At 64.8% G+C, this 27,134-nt stretch overlaps 2 protein-coding genes and 2 non-coding genes across 5 annotated transcripts; 1 reads left to right on the plus strand and 3 right to left on the minus strand.

The window, feature by feature from the left end:
- Window positions 1–295: 295 nt before the first annotated feature.
- AGBL5 (AGBL carboxypeptidase 5) lies at window positions 296–10,870 on the minus strand. 2 transcript variants are annotated; one of them, XM_068183101.1, is made up of 11 exons: window positions 10,482–10,870; window positions 9,881–10,052; window positions 9,430–9,596; window positions 8,600–8,777; window positions 8,192–8,370; window positions 6,721–7,288; window positions 6,096–6,265; window positions 4,664–4,799; window positions 4,032–4,222; window positions 2,920–3,119; window positions 296–507 (listed from the first exon to the last, which is right to left on the minus strand). In XM_068183101.1, the coding sequence occupies exons 1-11, from the start codon at window positions 10,850–10,852 to the stop codon at window positions 311–313; spliced, it is 2,529 nt and encodes an 842-aa protein (XP_068039202.1). In that variant the 5' UTR covers window positions 10,853–10,870; the 3' UTR covers window positions 296–310. The 2 variants fall into 2 exon arrangements, 1 of the variants encoding a protein (XP_068039202.1); XR_010996871.1 differs by lacking the exon at window positions 296–507 and having other exon boundaries at window positions 2,980–3,119; window positions 3,963–4,222; window positions 10,482–10,865.
- A 1,395-nt stretch (window positions 10,871–12,265) lies between these two features.
- On the minus strand, window positions 12,266–21,639 carry TMEM214 (transmembrane protein 214). The gene is made up of 17 exons (XM_068183083.1): window positions 21,433–21,639; window positions 20,989–21,194; window positions 19,580–19,730; window positions 18,881–19,015; window positions 18,686–18,768; window positions 17,494–17,599; window positions 16,407–16,488; window positions 16,207–16,308; window positions 15,957–16,098; window positions 15,480–15,571; window positions 15,316–15,364; window positions 15,021–15,134; window positions 14,652–14,769; window positions 13,959–14,055; window positions 13,571–13,739; window positions 12,936–13,087; window positions 12,266–12,754 (listed from the first exon to the last, which is right to left on the minus strand). Exons 1-17 carry the CDS (start codon window positions 21,587–21,589, stop codon window positions 12,628–12,630), a joined length of 2,082 nt encoding a protein of 693 aa, XP_068039184.1. The 5' UTR covers window positions 21,590–21,639; the 3' UTR covers window positions 12,266–12,627.
- Window positions 21,640–22,199: 560 nt separating this feature from the next.
- On the plus strand, window positions 22,200–22,363 carry LOC137472028 (U1 spliceosomal RNA). The gene has a single exon (XR_010997983.1). It is a non-coding gene; the product is annotated as a U1 spliceosomal RNA (small nuclear RNA).
- Window positions 22,364–24,214: 1,851 nt separating this feature from the next.
- On the minus strand, window positions 24,215–24,378 carry LOC137472029 (U1 spliceosomal RNA). Its single transcript, XR_010997984.1, has one exon. It is a non-coding gene; the product is annotated as a U1 spliceosomal RNA (small nuclear RNA).
- Window positions 24,379–27,134: the final 2,756 nt, after the last annotated feature.

Consider the following 27,134-nt stretch of genomic DNA (forward strand, 5'->3'; position numbering starts at 1 on the left):
CTCGTGCCCCACAGCCCCCTGCCTGGGGTGTCTGGTCACCCAGCTCTCCCTGCTGGCAGGGGCTCTGAGATGAGCCCACACTGCACCTACCCAGGCCTTTCCAGGGCTCTCCGGGCATTCTGCTTCATGGGGAGCACCTGTGGACAGAGGGGAAAAGAGGATCAGTGCCAGGTCTTTGTCCCTGGGCTTTCCCCATGTCTTGGGGAAAGGTGTGTGGGACAGAAATATCTGGCAGAGCCCCTCAGGTGGGGAGGCTCCCAGTCCTGAGGGGCTCCCAGTCTTTGGGGCAGCACCCCAAACATGTTCCCCCCTAAGGGCCCACCCAGCAGAGCCATGGGGCAGCCCCTTCCCTGGGCACAGGCCCTGCTGCACCGTCAGGTCCCCTCCCTGCTGGTGCCTCTGGTACCTGCAGAGGTGCCATGTCCTGGAGCTCCTGCACGCCTCGCCGTGCCTCCCGCGCTCTGTGGCCGGGGCTCGGCGCTGCCCGGGTGCCCTTGGGCAGAGTCCCTGTGTGACAGAGGAGACAGAGCTCAGCCTGTGCTGGCAAGGGGTGCCATGGTGGGGTCACCAGCTGGGCTGGAGCCATCGTGGGGCGCAGTGGCACAGCCTAGTGCCACGGTGCCCTGCAGTGCCACGCACCCAGTGCCCCTCCCTGCCAGCTTTGCCAGGGCCAGGCCGCTCGGCACAGCCCAGCACCGAGGGGCTGCCCTGGGAGGGGCTGGTGGATGTGATGGGCACAGAGATCAGTCCCAGCTCGTGCTGCCAGTGCAACGGGCTCTGCCCCGGCTGGGCTGCGTGCCCCAGCTCCAGCCAAGCTCCTGGCTTGGTTTCCCGTGGCACTGGTGTGACCATGCTGGCCAGACTTAGCCAGGAGTGAGGAGCTGGGGGCACAGCCGTGCCCTCTGAACCACGGTATGTCCTGGGGCATGGGACATCTCAGCCAGGGGAGCTGGGGGGAAAAAGGAAGGTGTTTGGGGGCCTGGCTGCAGTGGACATCACTGAAGGAACAAAACTGAGTTGCCTCAGTTAAAGTCTATCCCAACCCAGTTACCTCCCCATCTCATTGAAGAAGTGAGCTGGGGGGCACACTGCCCACTGGGGTGAAGCCAGGGCCAGACCCCGCAGCAAATGGGACCCAGCAAGCAGGAGCCTCTGCTGGGCAGGATGAGCCACAGCCCCTGCTGCTCGTGGAGGTACTGGCAGGTGGCAGCTGGCTGCACCTGACTGAAACAACACAAGTGGTGCCAACCTCAGCCAGCAAAGGCCAACAGCAGCTGAGGGTGTCACTGGGGGTCTGGCAGACCCCCTCACCCTAGCATGAACACAGGTCTGGGCTCCCCAGGATGTGGCCAGGCTGGAGTGGGACATGGGGAAGAAGGGGGAGGGTGGGACAAGACCAGGGCACCAGGGTCTCCACCCTGCGCCATCCTGCCCCCACCCCATCACACCTCCAAGCGCACCCAGCTCCTTCCCCACTGCCTGGGGAGGGCAGAGCCTGGGGTGGCACAGCCAGCCTGAGGGCACCAGCGTGGGGCTTGGAAGGCACAGCCAGGGCTCAGAGACAATCCCTGGGCCCTGATCCCCGTGCAGACACAGTGGTGCTGACAGCACTGAGCCCCTCGGAGGTGCAGAGTGGTGGCACTGTGGGAGAAGGTGGTGGGAGAGCTGCCAGCAGCTGCAGCAGGGAGGTCTGGAGTGGCCAGGCAGGAAGCAGGTCCAGCTGATGCCAGGGCAGGGGAGGAAGAGCCGGGTCCTGGTCCCAGTGCCAGGCAGCATGAGGGTGCAGTGTCCCTTGGGGCACTGACTCTGCTGGTCACTGTGCTGCAGGAGGTCGTGCCAGGAGGCAGGAGATGCCAGCCAGTCGGTCCTGGGGACACCACGGACCAGGCTCTGCCCCTCCGGCTCACACGGTCTGTTCCTGCTCACGCCCCCAACTGTCCCCAGTCCCTTCAGCCAGGGATGGGGCCAGGGGTCACTCCGGGCGGGCCTGGCCAAAGGAACAGACGGAACAACATGCCCATGAGAACATCAGCCTTTTATTTCCTCCCCACCATGTTCTCATGGCAGACAAGACACAGTCATGATAGAGGGCTGGGCAGCAAACCCCGAAGACAACACGACAGACACCAGAGGAACACAGAGCTCAACACAAACACAGCTTCGGGCACACAGGGAGGCACCTGCCCCCAGCTCACACCCCCAGGCCTGGGCACTGGGAGGCTTTGGAGCACGGTGCCCCCAGGGCTGAGCCCCACAGTGCATGGGAGCACGGGGCTGCAGGGCTCCCCCTGCCACTGCCTGGGGCCATAGCCAGTGTCTTGCCTGACTGTGGCACCCCTCTGCAGCACATCAGCCCCCACAAGAGGGGACTCAGCATGCTGGAAACCTCCTGGTGGCCCCTGCCAGCTCACCTCACCTCACCACAGCCACAGGTCACAACCCACTGTTGCCCAGCCAGTGCCTAAAGAGGGGAAAGGCACTTTGGTGTGTCCCTGCTGGCCTCAGGAATGCTTGGGAGCAGTGGGAAGTTGAGCAAAGGTTTTCTGTGCTGGCTTCTCCAGAAGCCTCTTGGTCCTGGCACTGGAAGGGGTGCATCTCCCTGCAGCCCCAGTGCCCAGGGTCCCCCACATCCCAGTGCAGCAGCAGCAGCAGCAGCTCCTGCCCAGCCAGGGCTGAAGGGCTGTGGAGCAGGAGCTCGGCTGGGCTGTAAAACTGCAGGCCTTGCTGTGCAGTGTCAGCCCTGAGCCCACTCAGGACCCTCCTGTGGGGCAGGCCCCTCACACGCACTGTTCCACACAAACCCATGTCACCGTGTCCGAGCCCAGGACGCCGGCGCCGACCTCCCTCAGGGCCGTGGTCCCGCACAGCAGCTGGACAGGCGCCGCAGCAGGCGTGCGAGGGGCCCCCAGCCTGGCTTACCTCTGCCCAGGGCCGGGGTGCTGCCGCCACTCACGGGGCTCTGGGAGGCCACGGCCGGGGGCCTGGGGCTGCCGAACGTGAAGCTGGGGGAGGCTCGGATTTGGGGGGAGTCCTGCTGGCTGCCCCCGCTCCCACTGGTGCCGTTGCTGAAGCTCCTGGCACGGGCCAGTGCGTTGTCAGAGGCCGAGGTGGGCAGCCCACTGGAGGGGTGAGAGAAAGGGGTCAGCCCAGCACGGTGAGGGGGCTCCGCTCTGCACCCTCCACCCAATACCAGAGCCCAACACTGAGTGCTGAGCAGCTGCAGCACCAGCTCTGGCAGAGCCCTGGACTTCTCCTCGGGAGCTGGTGAACAGCTGGGGACAAGGATGTCACCAGGACCGTCCCCAACAGCTGCAGACCCAGCGCCCTGCGCTGTACATTGCTGTCCCAGCAGCGTTGTCTCAGGGCTCCCACTTCCTCATCCCCGGTCCCAAATCAAGGAATTGCTGAGTTTGGAAAAGGCCTTAGACACCATGGTGTCCAACCCTTCCTCAACACTGCCCAGGCCACCACTGACCCATAGCCCCAGGTGCCACATCCACAGGGCTTTTAAATCCTTCCAGAAATGGAGACTCCACCCCTGCCCTGGGCAGCTGTGCCAGGGATGGACAGCCCTTTCCAGGAAGGAATTGTTCCCAACATCCACCCTGAGCCTGCCCTGGCCCAGCCTGAGGCCATTTCCCTTTGTCCTGTCCCTGTTCCCTGGGAGCAGAGCTCAACCCCCACCTGGCTCCACCTTGCTGTCAGGAACTGTGGAGAGGATGAAGGTCCCCCTGAGCTTCTTCTTCAGGCTGAGCCTCCCAGCTCCCTCAGCCTCTCCCATCCCAGTCCAGTGCTGGACGTGGCGCAGGAGAGACCTCCCACATTACTGGGACAGGCAAATCCCAACCAGCTCACCCTCTGCCCTTCTCTGCTGATGGCTCGGAGCAGAGAGATCGACAACTGCAGTACCCCGAGCTGGGAAGAGCTAGGGCCAGGGCAGGTGACCCTGGCAGGTGACTCACTTGGGGACATTTATCATCTCTAAGTGCCGTTATCCTGCAGCTCCCACGCTCGCCCCAGCCAGCCCTTACGTGGAGCTCCTGGGGGGGGTCCTGGCACCTCCTCTCCTCCGCGGGCCCCCGCCGGTGCCGCGCAGCCCCCGCACGTGCTTCAGCATCCAGGCGCGCAGGTTGCCCAGGCAGGCGTGCTCCGAGAGCACGATCCGCGGCCAGGGGTTGCAGTCGGCCATGTCCAGGGCCGCCACCGCCACCGCCCGGCCCACCTGCCCGGGAAAGGGCACAGGTGAGGGGGGCACGAGCAGGGAGGAGGAACAGGAGAGTGTGCGGCACAAGGGAGAGGTGCACGGGTGAGCGGGAGAGGGCACAGTGAGAAGGAGGGCACAGTGAGAAGGGAAGCATGGGGGAAGTAAGGGGGACATAGGGAAGGAAGGATACAGTGGGGGGCACTGCAGAGAGGAGCAGTAGTGAGGGGCTCACAGGGAGAGGAAGCCGCCAGGAGAAGGGGGGCACACGAGGGGAGATGAGGGCACCAGGAAGGGGGGGATTCCAGGAAGAGAGAATGCAGGGGAGTGGGGGCACTGTGGAGAGGGGCAGCTCCCTGGAGCTTGGGACAGCAAAGCAAGCGGAGGAAAGAAAGCCCAGCCCCACATGCCAGCCCACCCTCTGGGTCTCATCCCCCCGCAGGCTGCCCCGGGCCCCCGTACCTGCTCGAAGAGTTCCACGGTGTATCGGGAGGGGAATGCGGGCGGTGGCGGGGGGCTAGCACGGCCGTTGTCGTGGCAGGCCCCCGGGATGCTGTTCACCGAGCGCCCCGTGTTGTAGTTGCACTCCAGGGTGTAGCTGTGGGGCATGAGGGAGCCCCTGTTACCCCACAAACCCACAAGCAGGGCTGGGGCTATCCCACATTATTCCCCTGGGAGAGCCACTTCAGCAGATTCAGGGCACTGGAAAGGGGGTTCCATTGCACCAGGAAGGGGGTCCTGCTCCAAAGGACATGGAAGTGCAGGGAAAGTGGCAGGGTTTTGTGGACAGCACCCTCCGACAGCAGGAACGGCCCATGCCCTGTGTGGGGATGCACGGATGTACCAGAGATCTGCATGATGGGAATTCAGGATGGGTGTCTGAGGGTGGCATCCAAAGTGCCAAGGTCCCCGTGAGGAGACCTCTTGTCACCTCTGGAAGGTGATGGGGAATGGGGGTGTCCCTGATGGGTAAAGAAAGGGAATTATCTCCTGTCAACACCAACAATCCAGGGAGTGGGCAGCTACAGCCTTCCCCTGACCCTCAAGGTGCCTTGGAGCACTTCCACCTGAAGGAGGAGGGATGGAGAAGTGTGGGCTAGGAGCTGCCACCTGGGATGGCTCCCATCTGCCCCAGTGCCCAGAGACAGCTGCAGGGCCAGCAGAGCAGAAAACCTTTGCAGCTCTGTCCCAGTCTGCCTGAGGGCCCACATGTGCACTGTGAGCACTCCCAGCACTTTTTGGGATGTTGCTGTTGGATCAACAACCTGGCTGCTCCAGGTCACAGAACAAAGTTCCCCAGTGACCCAAGCCCACAGCCCACGTGTGTGTGTGTGTGTGTTCTGTGGGGCTGCACTGGTGCTGGGCACAAAGCAGCAGCTGAGTACACAGCAAGCACTGAGGAAACGGAGAGAACCTCTGCTCTGTGGGTCTGGCTGCCTCACCTCCCAGCACAGGAACAGGCCAGGAATATCCCATCCCACGTGGGAGAGGGGTGGATCACAGGAACCCCCAACTCATGGGATCACTGATGGGCTGAGGCTGGAATCTCACACACAGCCATAGGGATGCTGTGCCCACCGCAGCTCTACTTAATTACAGCTCAATATAGACAGGAAGACCCAGGAAAGAATTCCACTCAGAAAGCTGTGCAAGAGCAGGGAGAAGGAGCCAGAGCAGCTGCAGGAGGGGTGGGGAGGAACAGGAAGGAAAGGAGCCTGGCTGAGCCTGCATCTCAGGAACACAGCAGCACCTGGCACAACCAGGCCCAGCCTCTGCTAACCCGCCCCAGGGCCACTCAGGTGTCTGTCCCACGGAACTGGTTCCCCCTTTGTCCAACATCTCCCACCCAGCACAAGCACTTAGTGTCACCAGGGTGGCCCTGGAGCTGCCCTACCTGTGGATGATGCCCAGGGCCTTGTAGATGGCCACGCGCCCGCTGCCCTCCTTGGACTGCCCGTCCCGCTTGTCCCGGGCGTACATGTTCTTCTCCGAGAAGTTGCAGCCCGTGAAGTCAAAGTGAGGGGAGTTCAGGGAGATGAGTTTGGGGAACAGCATGTTCTCCACCTGCAGAGTGCAGGGAGCAACAGGGGTGACCGGGGGCCCTTGGCTGCTCATCCTGCTCCAGTGAGACCAGTGCTGAGCACAGGGTTGTACCAGGGCCCGCTCTGCCCAGTTCCAGGGCCTCACAAGCTCCAGCTGTACCCAGGGCATGCTGCCCACCCCTCGATGGGCTCTCCTGACAGCCAGCTGGGAGGACGCCCTGCTGACCCACGCCAGCTCCCAGGGGGAATCTGAGACCTCCTGCTGCCCCGGTCACCAGACTGGAGGAGGAGAGAGAGGAGGAAGAAGCAGAAAGGAGGAGGAAGGAAGGAAGGAAAGGAGGAGGAAAAGGAAGGAACTGTGACAGGGATTCCACGCCCCTCTCCCAGCAGCGGGAGCACTGGGGCCCCTGGCAGCGGGCAGAGCGGCAGGAGGGTCCTGGCAGCCGCGGCAGCCCCGGGTTTTGGCCGTGCCCTCACCTGGTCGTTCTCATCGCTGAAGCTGTTGCCGTACATGAAGCAGCCGCGCTTGGACGCGTGGCCGTGCAGGTCCACGTAGTAGGCCAGGCCACTGTCCCGGGGTGCAATGGGCTCTGGGGGCTCAGCAGCTTCGGGGACGGGGGCTGGGGGAGGTGTCCACGGCCCCTCCTCACAGCGCTCGGCGCTGTGGCTCGACGGGAGGATCCAGGTGGCTCGCTCTGTGCTGTCTGACAGCTGGGCATCCTGGGCCAGCGTCCTGGGGCCAGCGCCAGCCAGGCAGGAGCGGGTGCCGGCACGCCAGGCGCCGGGGGAGTTGCGGAGGTTGTTGGTTTTGTCCAGCTCTGATAAGGCGGCCTCCACGGCCGGGACAGGACAGTTGGGAGATTTCACGCTCAGCGAGCTGGTGCTGAGAGGGGAGACAAACGTCCTCCAGTCCGGAGAGCCGGGCAGGACGCGGCTGTGGATGTGGTGGTAGAGCAGGACGGCCTTGGCCCCGTAGACGGCGGGGTGCAGCTCGGCGTCGGGGTGCAGGTACTGCCGGTTCAGGTTCACCCCGCGCGAGTCGGTCCTGCACGGAGAGCCAAGATGTGAGCCCCTTCCAGGGCGTCCCGGCAGAGCTGAGCTCACCTTGGAGCGCTGAGGGCTTTGGGCTCTGTCCAAAAATGGCCACGATGGCCAGAACAATGGCCAGAAGCTGCCAGAGCGCTGACACTGCACAGTGTGGCACAGTCCTGCGCGATCCTCCCCAGAGACCAGAGGAGCTGGGAAGGGGCTGGAGCACCAGGAGAGGCTGAGGGAGCTGGAAGGGCTCAGCCTGGAGAAAAGGAGGCTCAGGGGGGACCTTGTCATTCCCTGCAGCTCCCTGACAGGAGAATGGAGCCATGTGGAGGGGTCAGGTTCTGTTTTCAGAGAGCAAGGGACAGGACCAGAGGGAACAGCCTCGAGTTGAACTAGGGAAAGTTTAGATTGGATATTGGGAGCACTTTCTTTGTGGAAAGGGCTGTCCTGCCCTAGCACTGGCTGCCCTGGGCAAGGGTGGACTCCCCATCCCTGGAGGGGTTTAAAAGCCCCGTGGATGTGGCACTTGGGGACAGGGTCACTCGTGGCCTGGGCAGTGCTGGGATGGTTGGACTCAGTGGTCTCACAGGGCTTTTCCAACCCAAATGAATCCATGATTCTATGATTTTTACGTATGTTACAAAAAGCATAGAATCAGCTTTCTGAGATCCCTTCTTCAGCAAACTCACAGCCTTTGCCATATCCTTGGTGAAGGACATTTCCTCACATTTCCTCCCCATCAGTGAAGGACACTCAACTTCTGCTCACATCTACCAACCAACATTCCAATAAACTGTTCCTGCTTCTCCTTGGGGGAATGGTTGGACTCAGTGGTCTCGGAGGACTTTTCCAACCCAAATGAAACACAGAGCAGGCTCCCGGGCAGGAGAGCCCGGCCGGGCCCGGCACTCACCGGTAGTGGCCCCGCAGCACCCCGTCGGGGTTCAGCATGGGGATGAGCTTGAAGACAAACATGCGCCGCAGCATTTGGGCACGGGGATCCTCCTCCCGCAGGATGAAGTCCAGGAACCCGTTGAAGACGAAGCTGGAGGGGGTTTCTCCTGGGTGGACTCTGCTGCTGAGGAAAAACACCTGGGAGCAAACAGACGGGGTGAGGGGGTGTCCTGCCTGCCCCAGGATACTGCAATAGCATAGGGTCTCACAGACTTTGCTGCCCAAACGCTCCAGCCCTCGGGGCCACGACACCATTCTGGTCACAGACATGGGGGTTGTGGAAAGGTGCCAACACACGGGCCACCACGGGGGCTGCTGGCCTCCTAGCCCAGCCCAGCCCAGCCCCAAGACTGGCATGGTCTCTCACCCTCTTTCCAGTGAAGCAGCGAGGCCGGGGTGTGCTGGTGTCCGGGAAAAGCTTGTCCAGCCGGGGCTCCCGCTTCTCCTGCATGCCATGGCACGAGGTGATGGTCAGCAGGTCCACACGCAGCTTGTCCAGAGAGTGGCAGAGCAGCTCCCGGTGGTAGTAGACCGAGTCGAGGGGGCTGTGGGTGAGAAGGGATCTCAGCCAGTCCTGGGAGCAAGGGGGCTCCCAGCTGGGTTGGGAATGCTGCCCACACTCACAGCCTGAGCTCTGCACCCCGGGAGCTGAGCAGCCCCAGCCCCACGAGGCCCAGCCCCACGTGTGGGCTGTTTGCTGCTAGATACCCTCGGAGCCTGCTGGGAGCACGAGCAGCCGTTCCTCCAGGGTAAGGAGGGGGGCCCAGGCCTGGGGTTTGCCCTGCCCACGCCCCCAGCTGTGGAAGCACTGGGGGATCAGCTCAGGCACAAACAGACCCAGCACAGAAGGTCAGGTCATCCCATCGGGGAGATAATGGCTGCCAGCAGGAGGGACAGGGCACTGAAGGATTCATCCCACCAGGGAGGTAACCCATTCTGGCAGCAGGGACTGGGCTCCAGAACAACAAGGGATCCTCTGGAATCCCGTGGGTAGCTCAGGGCGAGCTGCTGCCACTGCTTGTGCAGAGCTGGGGCACAGAGCTGCATGGGCCGGGCACCTATGGGAGGGCACAGAGACCCTCCTGCTGCAGACAGAGCTTCCCCAGGGGAAAAAACCCAAGCAGGCACAGGCCAGGAAAGGTGTGAGGGCCGGGAACGTGGGACAAGAGCCAGGAAGGAGAAATCGGGGGGGCACACCTGCTGGGGGACATGTGCCTGCAGTCCTGGAAGCGGCCGTCCAGCTGTGCCAGCATGTCCTGGCACTCAGTGTAGGAGAAGGGGTAGCAGAAGGCAAAGTAGGTGGTGGCCCCGCGGTGCTCCAGGAAGCGGTGCACGAAGGACAGCACGAACTGCGTCTCCACCACCTGCCACGGACAGGGCTGGGCATGGCTCAGGGGCACAGCCACCCCAGCACAGCCCCTGCTGCTCCCCTCTGGCCGCCAGCAGGCACTGGGGGTGCCCGTGGCCGCCGGCCCTTGGCTATCCCCGTGGCACAGCAGCTGTTGCTGCTCCTTGGAGATGCCAGGAACAAACCAGCTGCTCCACCAACCCAGCGGAACCTGGGGCTCAGCCCAGCGCAGGAAGCGAAGCGTGGCTGTGCCCCCAGAGCTGCCCCTGCCCGGGCCCGGGGAGCCCTCCCGGCTCTCACCTGGAAGCTGGGCCGCTGCCGGATGCGCTCCCAGCGCGGGCGCACGGGCAGCGTGCGCACGAAGGGGGTCATGCCCTGCGCGTACAGCCGGCTCTGCTTGTTCATGTTCAGGATGTGCAGCTTGATCAGCTTCCCCGGGGCCCCCCCGCGCACGCTGAAGTAGAACCAGGACCTGGGCACGGGGGGAGCGGCGCCGCCTCAGCCCCTGCCCGGCGGTGCCCGAGCTCTCTGGTGCCTCTCCCCGCAGCCGGCCCCGCCACGGGGCTGTCAGAGCCCCGGCGGCGGCGGAACCGCCCCGCCCGCACCCCCTGCCAGCGCACCCCCAGCCCCTTTCCTCAGAGCCCCGGCCCCGCCGCTCCTCCTCCCGAGGCACCCACCCCTACCCGGCACCGCCCGGTCCCGCCAGAGCCCGTCGGACCCCCGAGCCCCCTCCCAGGGCGCCTCTGTCGGCACCGGCTCCCCCAGCCCCACCGCCGCCCCTTCCGGCCACAGCCCCGGCCACTCCCGGGCCCCCGCCGGAGCCTTCCCCGGGGAATCCCTGCGGACCCCGGCCTCCCGCCGGTACCAATCGCCCCTGCCCGGTTCCCCCGCCCAGCGGTACCTGTTGCCGTTCTCATACTCGGTGTGGGCGCAGTCTGGCCGCGTCCACACGTTGAACTCGTAGTCGGCGGCGGGGAGAGCGTTGGCGCGGGCGGCGGGGCCGCCCCCCGGCTCTGTAGGCCGCACCTGTTCTACGTGCGCCAGGTTCCCCGAGTCGAAGCGGGAGCTGAAGAGGAGACCCCCGCAGCGGATCTCCATGGCCCGGCAGGGCCGGGATCGGCATCGCCCCGGGACGGCCGCGGGACGGCCGGTACGGGGCGCCCGGCAACAGCAACGCGCGCGGCCATTGGCTGCCGCCTCGCAGCAACGCGCCCGCCTATTGGCTGGCGCCTCGGTAACGGCCGCAGCGGCACTGGGGCCGCAGCTCCCCATGACCACGCCCCTCCCTGGCAGGGCACAGGCCACGCCCCCAAGGGAGCCGACCACGCCCCTTTAAGCGTTGCCCACGCCCCTTCGTGTCCACGGCCACGCCCCTTCATGCATTGGCCACGCCCCTCGCGGGGCTCCGCGCCGGCCACGTCCCCAGAGATGCGACCGGACACCGGCTGTGTGTGACCGGACACCGGGTGTGTGTGACCGGACACCGGCTGTGTGTGAGCGGACACCGGGTGTGTGTGACCGGACACCGGGTGTGTGTGACCGGACACCGGGTGTGTGAGCGGACACCGGGTGTGTGTGACCGGACACCGGGTGTGTGTGACCGGACACCGGGTGTGTGTGAGCGGACACCGGGTGTGTGTGACAGGACACCGGGTGTGTGTGACAGGACACCGGGTGTGTGTGACCGGACACCGGGGGTGTGTGACAGGACACCGGGTGTGTGTGACAGGACAGGGGGTGTGTGTGACAGGACACCGGGTGTGTGTGACCGGACACCGGGTGTGTGTGACCGGACACCGGGTGTGTGACCGGACACCGGGTGTGTGTGAGCGGACACCGGGTGTGTGTGACCGGACACCGGGTGTGTGTGACCGGACACCGGGTGTGTGTGACAGGACACCGGGTGTGTGTGACCGGACACCGGGTGTGTGAGCGGACACCGGGTGTGTGTGACCGGACACCGGGTGTGTGTGAGCGGACACCGGGTGTGTGAGCGGACACCGGGTGTGTGTGACCGGACACCGGGGGTGTGTGACCGGACACCGGGTGTGTGTGAGCGGACACCGGGTGTGTGTGACCGGACACCGGCTGTGTGTGACCGGACACCGGGTGTGTGTGAGCGGACACCGGGTGTGTGTGAGCGGACACCGGGTGTGTGTGACCGGACACTGGGTGTGTGACCGGACACCGGGTGTGTGAGCGGACACCGGGTGTGTGTGACCGGACACCGGGTGTGTGTGAGCGGACACCGGGTGTGTGTGACCGGACACCGGGTGTGTGTGACCGGACACCGGGTGTGTGTGAGCGGACACCGGGTGTGTGTGACCGGACAGGGGGTGTGTGTGACCGGACAGGTGGTGTGACCGGACACCTGGTGTCACCTGACACCAGGTGTGTCACCGGACACCGGGTGTGACCAGACAGGGGGTGTGTGTCACCGGACAGTGGGTGTGTGACAGGACACCGGGTGTCACCGGACACCGGGGTGTGGCCGGACAGGGCTGTGCACGGACACGTACACGGAGCACAGGTGTGCATGGAGGCACGGACACCTGTACGTGCCCACACGTGGGTGAGCACCGAGGCACGCACAGGTGCCCCTGCACACACACCTGTGCAGGCACTCCCAACCCCCGTGCACACCCACGCGGGCAGAGGTGCGGGTCGAGGAATTAGGAAGAAATTAGGGAGAATTATAAAGCATACGGAGCAATTATAAGGAAAAAATAATAATATAAATCAGTTCATTCACTGGTAGGAAGGGGTGGGAAGTGAGGGGCTCCAGGTGTCCACCCCTGATCCTGTAAGCAGGCAAAACACAAGGGGATGGGGATCACCCCCCCAGGGACAGGGGTGCAGGGAAAGCCAAAGCAGTCACAGGGTATGGAAAAACCTGGACGTGTGTCTCCCCAGCCCCCAAAAAAATAAACCTCCCCAAAAGCCCCGATTTGACCCAAAGTTCCTGCGGGCGCGGCCCTCGGCGCCGCTGCCCCGCGTCCTGCTGCGCTCTGGCTGCTCCAGAACCCGGGTGACCTCCAGAGAGCAGCTCAGTGCCCAGAAATCATGGCCAGCGCCCAGTTTTTGAGGGCCAGGGTTGCGTTCTGCAGGTAAATCCAGGAAGAGTAGGTGAAGCTCATCAAGTGGTCCCTCACGCACTCCCACGTCACGTCCCCACTGGAAAAGCGAGGACAAGGGATTACGGGGGGTCAGAGCCAGAAGGGATGAACGACAAGGGGGACAAAGGGGCCACACCGGCCCTGGTGCCAGCGCTAGGGGACACCCCGAGCTGGCGCACAGCTGCAGCAGCAGCCGGGCCAGCAGAGCCCGAGGGGAAGGCGCGGCGGGGGCTGCTCACTTGCAGGAGTCGAGGCAGTGCTGCCAGCCCCGCTGCAGCGCCGCAGCCAGGCCCTGCAGCAGCGGCAGCAGGCAGCTCCGCAGCACGAACAGCAGCAGCTCCCGCGCGCACTCGGCCAGGTGCAGCAGCAACTCGGGCAGCCGGCTCTGGAGCTGGGGGAGCAGAGACGGCGCGGGGTGGACGCCAGCCCCTCGGGGGTGCACAGGGCCTGGGGCCCTGGCCGCCCAGGACGGTGCCACCCCACCCCATCCCTCCCTTCTCCAGCGCCCGTGAGCTCTCCCCACGTTCTCCAGCACTCGGCTGACAGGGCACCCACGCTCGGCGAGACACCCATGTCACCCCACTGCCACCAAAATGCTGGCTTCTGGAGCCCCAGGGAGTGCTCCGAGCCCTCTCCCTCCCACAGTCACTGGAAACAGCTGGGGTGGGCTGGTGCCACAGGAGGACAGATGGCATCAGGGACCTGCCGTGGGGCTGTCCCCTTCCCAGAACACCAGCACAGGGGGCTCCTGCCAGGAGCAGTGGCAAACATGTCACCATCCTACTGCAGGCCTCCCCCTGGGACAGCTTTCCCGGCCCTACAAACCCCCCGGTGGCATTCCTTGTCCCCTCCAGCCCTGGGAGCCCCCACTCACCCAGTCGCCGAGCCAGGGCAGGCTGCCATGGAGCCAGGAGAGCAGGGAGCAGCACTGCTGGGACACGGCCCGGGCCACCTCACCGCTGGTTTTCCAGAGCAGCTCCAGCTGCGGCCACAGGACGGACACAGCCACGGAACCGTGCTGGGCCAGGCTGCGCTCCAGCCACCTGCAAGGGAGCCCTCAGATGGACCACGGCACCAGTGGCACCCACAGAGCACCTGGCCACGGAGCTGCCACCACAGGGTGAGGGGGGCAGAGCTCCAGCGTGAGCTCCAAGTGCTTCCAGGCAGGGCTGGGGATCAGCTCCCGGCTCCCTGCCAGGCCCTCGCTGTGCTGCACGACAGCCTCACGCCCTGGCCCCAGCCAGCCACGCCGTGTCACAGACCTGTAGCCCTGCAGGCAGCCACGGGACACCTTCTGCCAGGCCAGCTGGGAGGCGGGCAGGACGCCGGAGGAGTGGAGCAGCCGAGCAGAAGACGAGGCTGCAAGAGACAAGAGCGTTCCTTGAGCGGCCCTCAGCCGCGGGGACACGCGTCCGTCTGTCCCCGAGGACGCCGTGGGGACACGCGGCCCGGGCGGTGCTGTGGAACCCCTCGGGAGATCCTCCAGGAGGGGACAGACGGACAGACGCCCCTGAGCAGGGAGAGCCTCCCAAAGGGGAACAGGCAGCCTGCCTGCAGCGCCTGCATCCCCCGGGAGAGCCAGCTGGACAGAGGGACAGGCCCCACTGCTCACTGCAGCCACAGGACAAAGGCAGGGGCACGGAGGGGCTTTACCCAGGGAACAGCCACAGGAGGGATCCCAGCGAGGAGGATCACTTCTGAGCAAAGGGAAAAAGCCTCAAGCTTGTGACAGGGAAAGTTTAGGCTGTAAATAAAACCCAGTTTCTTCATGGAAAGGGCTGTGCAGGCTGCCCAGGGCAATGGTGGAGTTTCCATCCCACGGGGGGGTTTAAAAGCCGTGTGGATGCGGCACTTGTGGGGACGTGGCATAGTGGTGGCCTTGGCAGTGCTGGGGGACGCCTGATGCTCCCAGAGGATTTGTCCAACCTGGATTATTCTACGAGCCCCCAGCGTACCCTGGAAGGAGCCGTGCGTGTGCACGTCGTGCAGGAAGAAGCCAGCGGCGAAGACCAGCAGGACGAGCAGCAGCCGTGACCAGGGGAAGCCCCGGCCCCTCATCTTGCACAGCAGCTCCTGGGGGGGAGGACAAGGCCCTGTCACTGTCACCGGGCCCACCCACCCCCGGCTTCCCAGCCGGGACAGAGACATCTGCTGACAGCTGTGGGGTTGGACGGGGACCAGCACATCTGTCCCCAGCGTGTCTGCTGCTGCAGGGCCCTGGCCCAGCACGTGCTGGCAGCAGGAGGGGCCAACGGAGCCCCAGCACGGAGCTGAGATCTGGCCCCGGGTGCTGCCGGGCAGAGCCTGCCCCTCCTGTCCCTCACCTTGCAGGCGGCGTCACAGGCGGCCACATCCTGGTCCCCTCCAGCCCCCCGAGCTGCCAGCTCCTCGTTTGTCACTTTGAAGGAGCGAACCGTTTCCTGTAGTGACTGATGCACCTTGGGGACAGCAGCAGCTGCATCAGGACCCCCCCGCTCCCCACAGACCCCCTGGGCTGCCACGGCAGCAGGAGGGCAAGCGCAGGTCCCACGGGGACATTGCCAGCTCAGGGAGCTCTCCCAGCGGCACGGGGACACCCTCCCAGCCCACAGCTGCCCCCGTCCCACTGCTCACCCCTACCTTCTTGCTGCTGCTCTCCCAGGACTCCAGGAGGTGGTTCAGCAGCAAACTGGGGAGGGAAGGAGAACACGGGGCTTGGTCAGGAGCTCCCAGAAGGAATTTAGGTGTCCCAAAGGTTCTGTAGGTGAGCACTGCCCCCGCTTGGAGCCGCAGTCTGGACTGACCTGGACTGAGCGAGGTGTTTGGTGTAGAGCTGCCTCCAGACGCTGAAGCTCAGTGGGTCCAGGCTCAGGCACTGGCTCATGGAGGTCAGAAGCTGGGGAGGGGGCACAGCAGGTGTGACCCTCTCCCCAGCACACCAGACACCCCACACGTGCCACAGCCAGCCAGCTCCTGAGGCACCAAACACAGCTGCAGCACCCCTGCCCACAGGGCGGGGTGGCACTGGATGGTCTCCGAGGGCCCTTCCCACCCAAACCACTCCAGGATTTGCTGACCCCTATCCCCTGGGAGCAGGCAGCACAACCCCTGCGCTGCCATCACCACCCTCCTGACGGCACGTGTCCACCCTGGCACGGCTCCACGGACCACCAAACGGCTCCACGGACCACCAAACGGCTCCACGGACCACCAAACGGCTCCACAGACCACCAAACGGCTCCACGGACCACCAAACGCAGCCGTGCCCCTGCCGGGCTCACCTCCTCCTTCATGGCTGGCGGGCAGGCGGGCGTGGCGCGGGACAGGAAGGAGGGGAAGTAGGTGTGCAGGGCCGCCTCGGGCCGGGCGCCCAGGGCCAGCACCTTCAGGCGGGGGTAGAGGCGCCGCAGCTGCTCCTGCAGGCTGGGGGAGAGCGACAGGCTGCTGAGGGCCAGCGGGCACCGGGCCGGCACCGGGGGGCACCGAGGGCCCGGGCTGTGGCCGCGGGTGCGCCAGGATGGATCAGCGCACCTGGGGGACAGCGAGTTGTTAGGCATGAAGGCGAAGTCCAGGATGGGGAAGAAGTCCTTGGGGCCGATCATGCCGAAGCCTTTGGTGAGGTTGGGGTGCATCCTGCAGAACAGAGCCCTGAGCTACTGGGGTGTGGCAAGGGCAGTGCTGGCTCCAGAGCCCCGGGCGCTGGTAGCCGCTGGGACACAGGGGTCACTCACATCAGGAGCCGGTCCAGGTAGGAAACGGCGTACGGCGAGAGGGACTTGATGCCGAGCACCGGGAGCATTACACCGAGCCACACTGCAGGGAGAGGAGGGAGGGCTGTGGCTGGGCTGTCCCTACCCTGGGACAGGCAGGCAGGTCCCTTGGGAAGGGCCTCAGGGCAGCTGCGCCGGAGCAGCAGCAGCTCCCTGTCCTTGCAGGCAGGAGGAGCAGCACGCTCCCTGTCCTTCCAGGCAGGAGGAGCAGCAGCTCCCTGTCCTTGCAGGCAGGAGGAGCAGCAGCTCCCTGTCCTTCCAGGCAGGAGGAGCAGCAGCTCCCTGTCCAGAGCAGCATGCTCCCTGTCCTTCCAGGCAGGAGGAGCAGCACGCTCCCTGTCCAGAGCAGCACGCTCCCTGTCCTTCCAGGCAGGAGGAGCAGCACGCTCCCTGTCCAGAGCAGCACGCTCCCTGTCCTTCCAGGCAGGAGGAGCAGCACGCTCCCTGTCCTTCCAGGCAGGAGGAGCAGCAGCTCCCTGTCCTTCCAGGCAGGAGGAGCAGCAGCTCCCTGTCCTTCCAGGCAGGAGGAGCAGCAGCTCCCTGTCCTTCCAGGCAGGAGGAGCAGCAGCTCCCTGTCCTTCCAGGCAGGAGGAGCAGCAGCTCCCTGTCCTTCCAGGCAGGAGGAGCAGCACGCTCCCTGTCCTTCCAGGCAGGAGGAGCAGCAGCTCCCTGTCCTTCCAGGCAGGAGGAGCAGCAGCTCCCTGTCCTTCCAGGCAGGAGGAGCAGCAGCTCCCTGTCCTTCCAGGCAGGAGGAGCAGCAGCTCCCTGTCCTTCCAGGCAGGAGGAGCAGCAGCTCCCTGTCCTTCCAGGCAGGAGGAGCAGCAGCTCCCTGTCCTTCCAGGCAGGAGGAGCAGCAGCTCCCTGTCCTTCCAGGCAGGACGGCTCCTCTCCCATCCAGCCGTTTTCCTGTCCCGCCTGGGGAAGCTGCGCTGCAGACCTTAGGGGTCCTTCCCAACCTCTCCCCACCCCTCAGCAGCACCAGCAGCAGGCGTGGAGGGGCGCTGGCAGTCCCAGGAGGGGAGCCCACACCGCTGCTGGCGGCTCTCACCTTTCAGGCCCTCCTGGAGGTCGGAGAAGCCGGCCTGCCCCAGCGCCCAGAGCACGGTCAGGCACTTCGCCGGCCGGTTCTGATGGGAGCGCAGCACCTCCAGGTACTGCGGCAGGACAGGACACCTTAGCTGGGAAAGGGCAGCCCAGCCCAGCCCAACCAAGCCTGGAGCCATGGGACCAGCAGCGCCCAGCCCCCAGCCCCTGGAAGGGACCCACAGCTCCAAGTGAGGCCAGGAGCCACTCTGGGGCAATAGAGGGAACCCCAAACCCAGCTCTGCGGGTGCAGGGGGACAGGGGAAACCCCAAACCCAGCTCTGGGGGTGCAGGGGGACAGGGGAAACCCCAAACTCAGCTCTGGGGGTGCAGGGGGACAGGGGAAACCCCAAACCCAGCTCTGGGGGTGCAGGGGGACAGGGGAAACCCCAAACCCAGCTCTGGGGTGCAGGGGGACAGGGGAAACCCCAAACCCAGCTCAGGGGGTGCAGGGGGACAGGGGAAACCCCAAACCCAGCCCTTGTGGTGCAGGGGGACAGGGGAAACCCCAAACCCAGCTCTGGGGGTGCAGGGGGACAGGGGAAACCCCAAACCCAGCTCTGGGGGTGCAGGGGGACAGGGGAAACCCCAAACCCAGCTCTGGGGGTGCAGGGGGACAGGGGAAACCCCAAACCCAGCTCTGGGGGTGCAGGGCGACAGGGGAAACCCCAAACCCAGCCCTTGTGGTGCAGGGGGACAGTGGAAACCCCAAACCCAGCCCTTGTGGTGCAGGGGGACAGTGGAAACCCCAAACCCAGCTCTGGGGGTGCAGGGGGACAGGGGAAACCCCAAACCCAGCTCTGGGGTGCAGGGGGACAGGGGAAACCCCAAACCCAGCTCTGGGGTTGCAGGGGGACAGTGGAAACCCCAAACCCAGCTCTGGGGGTGCAGGGGGACAGTGGAAACCCCAAACCCAGCTCTGGGGATGCAGGGGGACAGGGGAAACCCCAAACCCAGCTCTGGGGTGCAGGGGGACAGGGGAAACCCCAAACCCAGCTCTGGGGTGCAGGGCTGCTGGGTAGGGCAGGCAGAACCCGCGGGGGACACCAGGCCCTCAGCAGGAGAGGGTGGGGAGGTACAAGGGCTCTGAGCAGTGGCATGGAGGAGCAGCCCTGCCAGGGTTACAGCACCCACAAACGTGGCTCACCCCAGCTCACCTTGCCCAGGCTGGCGGTGGCAATCCGGGGCCTGTACAGGAGAAGGGCCTGGATGCAGATCCTGTAGCCGTGCAGCGACTCCCCTGGAACGGAGATGGGGGAGGTCCTGCTCAGCCACGGCCTCCGTGGGGGAATTACAGAGAGGCGACGAGGAGCAGACAGCGGAGGCGGGGACAGGGAGCCCCAGGCGCTGACCTTGGGCCTTGTCCAGCTCCTGCAGCATGGTGTAGATGCAGTGGTCAAAGAAGAGCTCCAGGAAATCCGACGCCTTTGCCAGCAGGGACCGGATGATGCTCCTCAGCTCCTTGCTCACCAGGCAGTATGGGTAGTCTGGGGTGGCACCAGAGAGGGAAGAGTTTAGTGAGACCCTGCTCTGGAGAGCTCCAGCAGAGCTGGAGGAACTGACCCAGTGTGAGGCGAGCGCAGGGAGCGCCTCATCCTCATCCTCATCCCAGCCAGGCAGCCCTGGCCTCCTCCCCAGGGACTCCGTGTCAGAGGCAGCTAACCCTGCCCTAAGGGATGGCTTCCATGGAATGCTGATGCTGTGGGATGGACAGCGGCCTGGAGAGGACACTTTGTTCCCCTCCCCCTTGCCCCCCGAAATGACACATTCTCAGGGTGACCAGGCAGGAAAGGGAAATCCTGGCCCAGCGTGCCTCCGGCACTGAGGGCGGACAGCTGAGAGCGAGCTCCCAAACCCCACCGCAGCAGGGATCCCCAGCAGAAGGGGTGGCTGGAGAAGCCCCCAGCTTGCCAGCAGTACGGGCAACGTCACTGTGCTTGTGGCTAAGAGGAAGCAGGTCAGGGGACAGCCCAGAGCCCAGCAAATCCTCCCTGTTTTGGTCACAAAGGACCACAGCCCCCACCATTCCCCAGGGGCAGCAGCACACGCACCGTGGGGGTGCTGGCTCAGCACGGGGTCGCTCCCGGGTGCCTGCAGCTTGTAGTTGAGGTACCCAGCCAGGTCCTTCACCCACACTGAGGGGTTCTCGGGGAACACGCTCCGGCTCTTCTGCAGCTCCTTCTGCAGATCCGCCAGGTCCAGCTGCAAGCGACAGACAGACAAACTCAACCAGGATGAACGCACCTGGGCAAAAAGCACAGGGAGGAGAAAGTTCACTCTGACTCCTGAGGGGCCACGGAGGGAAATGCTGCCACCTCCATCCCACGTGGAAAGCCCCTGCTGCCAGAGCTCCAGAGCGTTGCCTGGGGCAGCTGGCTCCCAGCCAGTGAGCCCATCAGCCCAAACCAAGGACTTGCTCACGGCTGCAGCTTGGCAAGCACAGGCCCACGGTGACCCCAGCCATGGCTGGCCCACACTCCACACCCAGAGTCTTCCAGGGAGGAAACAGCCACGAGCAACCCAAGCCACCTGACGAACAAAACCAGGTGTGCAGCCGCAGCTCCCACCCCTCTCCTCCAGTGCCACCCAGACCCGCCCATTCCCTGCTTTTACACCTGGATGCTCTGTGGGGACACTCCATCAGGGCTTGCTGCAGGGCTCAGAGCCTGTGAGAGCTCCCTGCGAGCGGATTCCCACTGCCACACTCCGCCAGGGGCCCTTGGGCACCTTGGCCCGTGAGAGGAATTCCACGCAAACCTGCTGGTGCCACAGCAGGAAATGAAAGCTGTCCCCAAAGCCCCGTTCGGGGGTGACAGGGCCACGCAGTGTGTGTCCCCGCGGAGCACAGGGACAGCTCTGGCTGCCCCGCCTCCCCGGGGAACACGGGAATGCCACACAGTCCTGCACCAGCTGTCACTGTGGGCAGAAGCTGGATGTGGGGAGCTACGGGAAGGACGCAGAGAAGCCCCACCGAGCGCAGGGGGACGCAGAGGGAACCCCCTCGTCTGGGGGGAGCGGAGGCCCCAGGGCATGAGGGGGACAAGGGAGGAGCGAGCGAGCAATGCCTGCCAGCCCTGGGGGCACATCACCCCAGGCCAGCCTGCCTCGGCCGCTTCTGGAACCCTCCACGCCCAGACACGACCAGGACGGGCGGGACAGACGCGGACGGGTTCTGCAGACCCAGCACGACCAGGACGGGCGGGACAGACGCGGACGGGTTCTGCAGACCCAGCCAGAGCACGAGTGACTCCCAGGGCCCCGCCACAGGGACGGGGACAGGGTTCCGGCCACCGTGAGGCTGCCTGGGGGCTCCTCCCAGCCACGGTGGGGACACGGGGAACCGGGAATCCCCTTCCAGCCGCTCCGGCTCCGGCCTCCAGCACGGGGCGAGCAGCCCACGCGTGAGGCTGAAGCGGGACGGGGCCTGCCCTGCACGGGAACAGCGGCCCGGCACACTCACGGCTTTCAGGGCCTCCTCCAGCGAGCGGCACCGGCCCGGCTGGGCTCCAGCGTCGTTCCCCGACGGCTTCTTCCCGCTCTTCCCGGCGTGCTGCTTCCGCGCCGGCGGCTCGGCGGCCGCGGCCGGGGGCACCTGCTCCTTGTTCTGCTTCCGCAGCGCCCGCTCGAAGCCCAGCTGGAAGATGGTGCTGGAGGTGGCGATGGGCGCTGCGGAGGGCAGAGGGGGAGGGTCACAGAGGGCGCCGTGGGCACCGGCGGCCGCTCCGGGACCGGCGGGGCCGGCGGAGAACCCCACGCGAGCCTGCGGCCACACCCGCTTCTGCCCGACACCCGCCGGGGACCCCCGGCCGCGCCACGCAAGGCCCCCAGTCCCCCGCACACAGCGCCCCCCGACCCGCGGGACCTCGGCCCGCCGCACCGGGGGCCCGCGGGCGCTGACACTCACCGGGCAGGGGCAGAGCGCGACCGGCGTTGGCCTCTCCCAGGGCACGGCGGCTGCCGGTGCCGCCCGCAGGCCCGCGCCGGCCCTTGCGCACCACCTCCCAGCGGCCGGGACCGGCGCCGGCCGTGCCCGGGCCCGGGGCCGCTCTCGCCGCCGCCATCGAGACCCGGAGCGCCACGGGCGGCGCCGGGGCGGGGCCAGGGCGCGTGCGCGCGCCGCCGCCGCTGATTGGCTGCGCCCCGGGGTACGCGCCGCTCGTGCCGGCTGCCACGTCCCCGCCCCGCCCCGTTGGGAGGCGTGGCCGGGATAAGCGTGGCCCCGCCCCCAGGGGGGCGGGATCAGCGCGCACCGCCTCCCCGGAGACCCCGCCCACAGAGCGGCCGCGAGGACGCAAAACAGGCGGGGCTTGGGGGAGGAGCTACGCTGGTGACGCATCGCCGGAGGCGGGGCCAGGAGAAGGGGGCGTGCCCACGGCCTTCGCGTCACCGCCTGCAGAACAGCCCCGACCGGGCAGGGGCGGAGCCTTGCGAGCAGGGGGGGGCGTGTCCATGCAAATGTTCCTCCGCCGCGCGGCATGCCGGGACACGGCCCGCGCCAAGCCCGCGCTGCCCTGGCGCGTCCGCGGGCGCTGCGCGGGCCGGGCCGTGCGGGCCGGGCCGTGCGGGCCGGGCGGGAGCGGGGCCGGGCGGGAGCGGGGCCGGGGTGGGGCCGGCCGTGTGGTGGCGAGGCGTGCGGCGGGCGGGCGGTGCGGGCGGGGCGGGCGGGCAGTCATACTTACCTGGCAGGGGAGACACCATGATCAGGCAGGTGGTTTTCCCAGGGCGAGGCTCATCCCTTGCACTCCGGGTGTGCTGACCCCTGCGATTTCCCCAAATGCGGGAAACTCGACTGCATAATTTGTGGTAGTGGGGGACTGCGTTCGCGCTCTCCCCTGGTTTCTCTGGTTAATGACAGCTGCAGAAATTGACGCTCCTGGGCGCTTGGTCCCGCTTTCCTCTCACTCCGCTTTCCTCCCGCTGTGGTTTGGTGCGGCTGATAAGTGTTCTCCCAGCACTCCCTGCCTGCCCGGGCCCGTCGCTGTCCCGTCGGTGCCGAGGCGGCAGAAGCTCGCAGCCCCTCCGGAGCGGTCGGCCTTCGCCGCTTTTGCCTCCCGGCTCCCGGCCGAGCGGCGCTCGAAGCGGCCCCGGCCCGCCCCGCGCTCGCCTGCGGCGGCCGGCGAGACTCGGGTTTGCCTGTACGGCGGACTCCGCGCCCCGCTCCCGACGGTGGCACGGCTGGGAGGAGAGATTCCGTCCAGCTCGGGTGTGGACAACTGATACACAGAAAGCAAACCGCTCAGCAGCGCCTCCGGATGCTCCTTGAGCAGGTATTCGTCATTACGGCGTGCCGGCCGCATGAGGGATAGCTCCTGCCGTTCCTTGGTTGTGAGAGGAAAGATGCGCGCTAATGTCTTTACAAATAATGCCACGGGTGAAGCTATGCGTGGTAGCGTCTTTGAAGTGGGTCCGAATGTCTCTGCTGACTTTGGGCAGCAGGTTTGTTGCAGAGCCCAGACAGTTTGGCTCCTGAAGGAGTCTGCAAAGGCTGAGCTTCTGAACGTTGGGGTAAAATAACGAGTTCAAGGGGGGAATACGTGACAAGTGGGTCGGGAAGGCTGCACCTTCCTGGTACCTCAGCCAGTGGGGAGAGGAAGAGGGCAACAGGCAGCTGGGAGTTAGGAGAAAAGGAGGCTGCACCCTCCAAAAACCTGGGAGAGAAAACCCCGCGGACGTGTGCTGCAGTGGACTCTCTCCCTTTATTCGAATAAAGTTGAAGAACTCCTCTGTCTCCTTTTTGGACATGAACCTCTGGCGTTTGTAGATTTTCCTGACAGTTACAAAGTTATTTCCCTTATCTAGCATTACAGCGTCTTTATTCGTTTAATTTCTAAGACATCGTTTACACTTTCTTAAAAAGGCTTTTCATAATTCGCCTACTCATTTTGAGTTAGTTCATGGTCTCTGCTGTTATCTTGCATCATAAACAGTTCCTTACACGCTTTTCTAGGGGTCATTCCGAAGCTGACTTGCCTTGGCTTCTGGTAAACTTCATCTCGGCACTTTATCTTTTTTTTCTCATTAGCTCCAGCACTTGTCCCCTTCAGACCGATTTTTTCTGTATTCGCAGCTAAAATCGTCCTTTGTTGCGCTATCTCGTTTGTTAGGGTTAAGCATAACCACCGTACACAGTTTCTTCTATTCTGCAAGAAAGGGGATGAATTTCCTTTCATATCAGCTCTCGTGGCTCACAAGGACGCGTCAAATTCCTGCCGCTGGAAGTCCGGCAGCCCTCGCGGACTCGGTAGGTGTGACCCAGGCAGCGATCACCGAGCGGGACCGGCATCTCCGCGCCTTCTGCCTCGCGGGGACCCGCTCGGAGCCGCTCTCCGCCAGGTGTTTCCCCGGGCCCGCAGACCCGGGCTGGGACAGGCCGGGACCGCCCCGGCCCCGGACACGGCGGTCCGGAGCCGCCCTCGGGAGCCGCTCTCCAAGTCCAGCGGGGAACAAACCGGGCACCGGCAGCGCCGGTTTGCGGAGGGCCCGGCGGGAGATGCGGCAGGACCCCCGGCTATCCCTAAGCCAGCTAGCGGGGACGGGACAGGGACACTCTGACCGCCGCCACCGGCGCGGTTCAGCGCCGTCCCCCAAACACCTGAGCAGGCAGAAACCGGCGCTGCGGTGCCAGCAGAGACGGGGCTCCGCGAGCGATAGAAAACTTCAAACTTCTGTTCTTTGAGCAGCAAAGTCAGGGGAGAGCGCGAACGCAGTCCCCCACTACCACAAATTATGCAGTCGAGTTTCCCGCATTTGGGGAAATCGCAGGGGTCAGCACACCCGGAGTGCAAGGGATGAGCCTCGCCCTGGGAAAACCACCTGCCTGATCATGGTGTCTCCCCTGCCAGGTAAGTATGACTGCCCGCCCGCCCCGCCCGCACCGCCCGCCCGCCGCACGCCTCGCCACCACACGGCCGGCCCCACCCCGGCCCCGCTCCCGCCCGGCCCCGCTCCCGCCCGGCCCGCACGGCCCGGCCCGCACGGCCCGGCCCGCGCAGCGCCCGCGGACGCGCCAGGGCAGCGCGGGCTTGGCGCGGGCCGTGTCCCGGCATGCCGCGCGGCGGAGGAACATTTGCATGGACACGCCCCCGCCCCGCTCGCCCCGCCGCTCCTCGGAGCCGCCCGGGCCGGGCCCCGCCGGGAGCCCCGTGTGCCGCGGGAGCCGCTGCCCCGAGCCCGCGGCTCCTCCCTCCCTTCGGGCAGGGTTCTGCTCCCAGCGAGCGGCCAATGGCTCAGCGGCCACGATCTCCCGCGGCCGGGATTCCCTTTTCCCCGCGTTCTGCCCGCTCCTGCCGTTCCCCTCCCGGTGCCGCCGTGCCCCTCCCGGTGCCTCTCGTCCGCGCAGCCCGCTCCTCCCGGCTTTCTCTTTTCCCTCGCACAAACGGTGAGCCGAGCGTGCGGCGTTCCCGGGAGAACCGGTCAGGCCCAGGGCTCTGCCTGCAGGCACCGATGGACAGCTACAAACCTGCAGATTTATTCAAACCTCGAGATACCATTTCCCCCTTAGAGCCGGATCTTCCCGCTCGAGGGCAAAGAAAAGGCGGCTCTGTTCTCCCCCGGGGCTACGAGAGAAGACGTCTGTCACAGCCAACCCCCCAAAGTGCCTCCCGGTCTCCGGGACCGGGGCCAGGAGGGCGTCGGCATTCGGGACAACCCCAGGAACAGCAGCGCTCTGGGCGCGGGGCTCCCGTCACTCCCGCACCAGTCTGCCCCGGTGATTTCGGCTTCTTCTCGGGGCACCAGAGTGGCAAATTCGAATTGGCAATAACCCAACCTGTAAAAAAGAGCCTGAGAACATTTCCAGTCCTCGCCGGGCCTCTCGTCTTACCGGGGTTGGTCTTTTCTCTCCGCTGGGGCTCCCGGTTTCAGCTCAGCTTTTAGCAGACTCACGTTTCTCTCTTGCCCCAGGATTCCCAAAGCCCACACCGGTGGTTTGAGGGCACTTCCATGTAGGAACGTGCCCTCTGTTGATGGAGTGACTAAATTATTCTTTGTCTGTTTAAAAAGGCAAAAAGCCTAGAAGTTTCTTTCCCCAATTTGGTCAAAAGACACCTCATAGGACCTTTTGGACTTCACCTCAGACCTAAGGTTACCTAACTAGACAAAGGCTGAAAAGTCTCACTTAGGTAATTCACTAGAAAAGGAAGAGAACAAAGGAAATAATCGCTTTTCTGGGTGTTTTAGTAGAAGCAAGAACCTCTAGCCCCCGGCACGGTTTTTCTCTGTAAGAGCTTTGTGATTTTGCCTTTTATTAAACCTTTTTTTGTTTCCAACCCTGCCTCGGAAGCCATCCTGCTAATTTCATGCCATTCAGGGTAGCTAAACTGTCTCATTGTAATAAGTTCTCTGAGAGCTGATAAGACCTGGCTCCAAGAGAAACCTATCACCTAAAACTTTCCCTGGCTGAATGGGCAGAGCTGCACCTTCCACGCATTTTCCAGAGGAATATGCAAACCAGACAGAGCCCTTTGGAAAAGTTAACTGTGCATTTTCCTTGCGCAGCAAACCCCGCCTGAGCAGTGGCAAAGGGCACTCGGGCACCTGGGGAAAGCGATGGGGTCAGTTTGTGTTCCCAGTCCCGAATTCCATGGGATGTCCGAGGGATTTCCTGCCCTGAGGGATTTCCTGCCCTGAGGCTTTTCCTGCCCTGAGGGATTTCCTCCCACTGCAGCAACGACAACAACGACCTTTTACTCCAAGGTCCCTCACAGCCAGTAACTTCGGAACAAGATACCCCAGTATCCACTGGAAAATCCACGGCTCCGTTCCCCGGCTTAAGTGGAACCAAAGGATTGGCCGGGGAGGGAGGAGATGCCTGCGGTCCCCTTCAGTCCGGCCCAATCTCTTCCCCTTCTGATTTGTCCTTCTGTCCCGGCTCAGCCCGTCCTGCCTGCAACCCAGCCCGAGATGTTTTGGAGGGTGTTAATCCCAGCTCACGGCTGGTCCCGGCAATGGGCCTCGCCTTCTGCCTCTGCGGCGCCCCTGACACCAGCTTTGGTCATTTCCTCTGGGCCTTCTCTTGCGCTTCTGCCCAGGGCTGCAGCATCACCTGGGGAATGCCCATCCCCTCTGCTCCTTGTCTTTTCCGCAGTTTCCGTCCCAGACCCGGCACGGGCTGCCGAGCAGCACCGTGAAAAACAGCGCCGTGCTGGCTTCCCGTGCCGGGTCTGGATCCATCCGGGCTCTGGATCTGTTCGGGATCCGGTTCCGTTTGGCGTCGGGATCCGTTTGGCATCCGGTTCCGTTTGGGATCGGGATCCAGATCCATTTGGGGTCTGGATCGTTTTGGGATCCGGTTCTGTTTGGGATCGGGATCCGGATCACTTCAGGATCCGGATCAGTTCGGGATACGGTTCTGTTCGCGATCCGGTTCCGTTTGGGATCTGGATCAGTTCGGGATCGGGATTTGTTCGGGATCGGGATCTGTTCCGGATCGGGATCCATTCAAGATTGGGATCCGTTCGGGATCTGGTTCCTTTCGGGGTCTGGATCCATTCAGGATCGGGATCTGTTTGGTATCAGGTTCCATTTGGGATCTGGTTCTGTTCGGGATCTGGATCAGTTCAGGATTGGGATCTGTTTGGAACCGGGATCCGTTCGGGATCTGGATCC

This window comes from Anomalospiza imberbis, chromosome 3 (genome assembly GCF_031753505.1).
Source record: "Anomalospiza imberbis isolate Cuckoo-Finch-1a 21T00152 chromosome 3, ASM3175350v1, whole genome shotgun sequence".
Lineage (NCBI taxonomy): Eukaryota > Metazoa > Chordata > Aves > Passeriformes > Viduidae > Anomalospiza > Anomalospiza imberbis.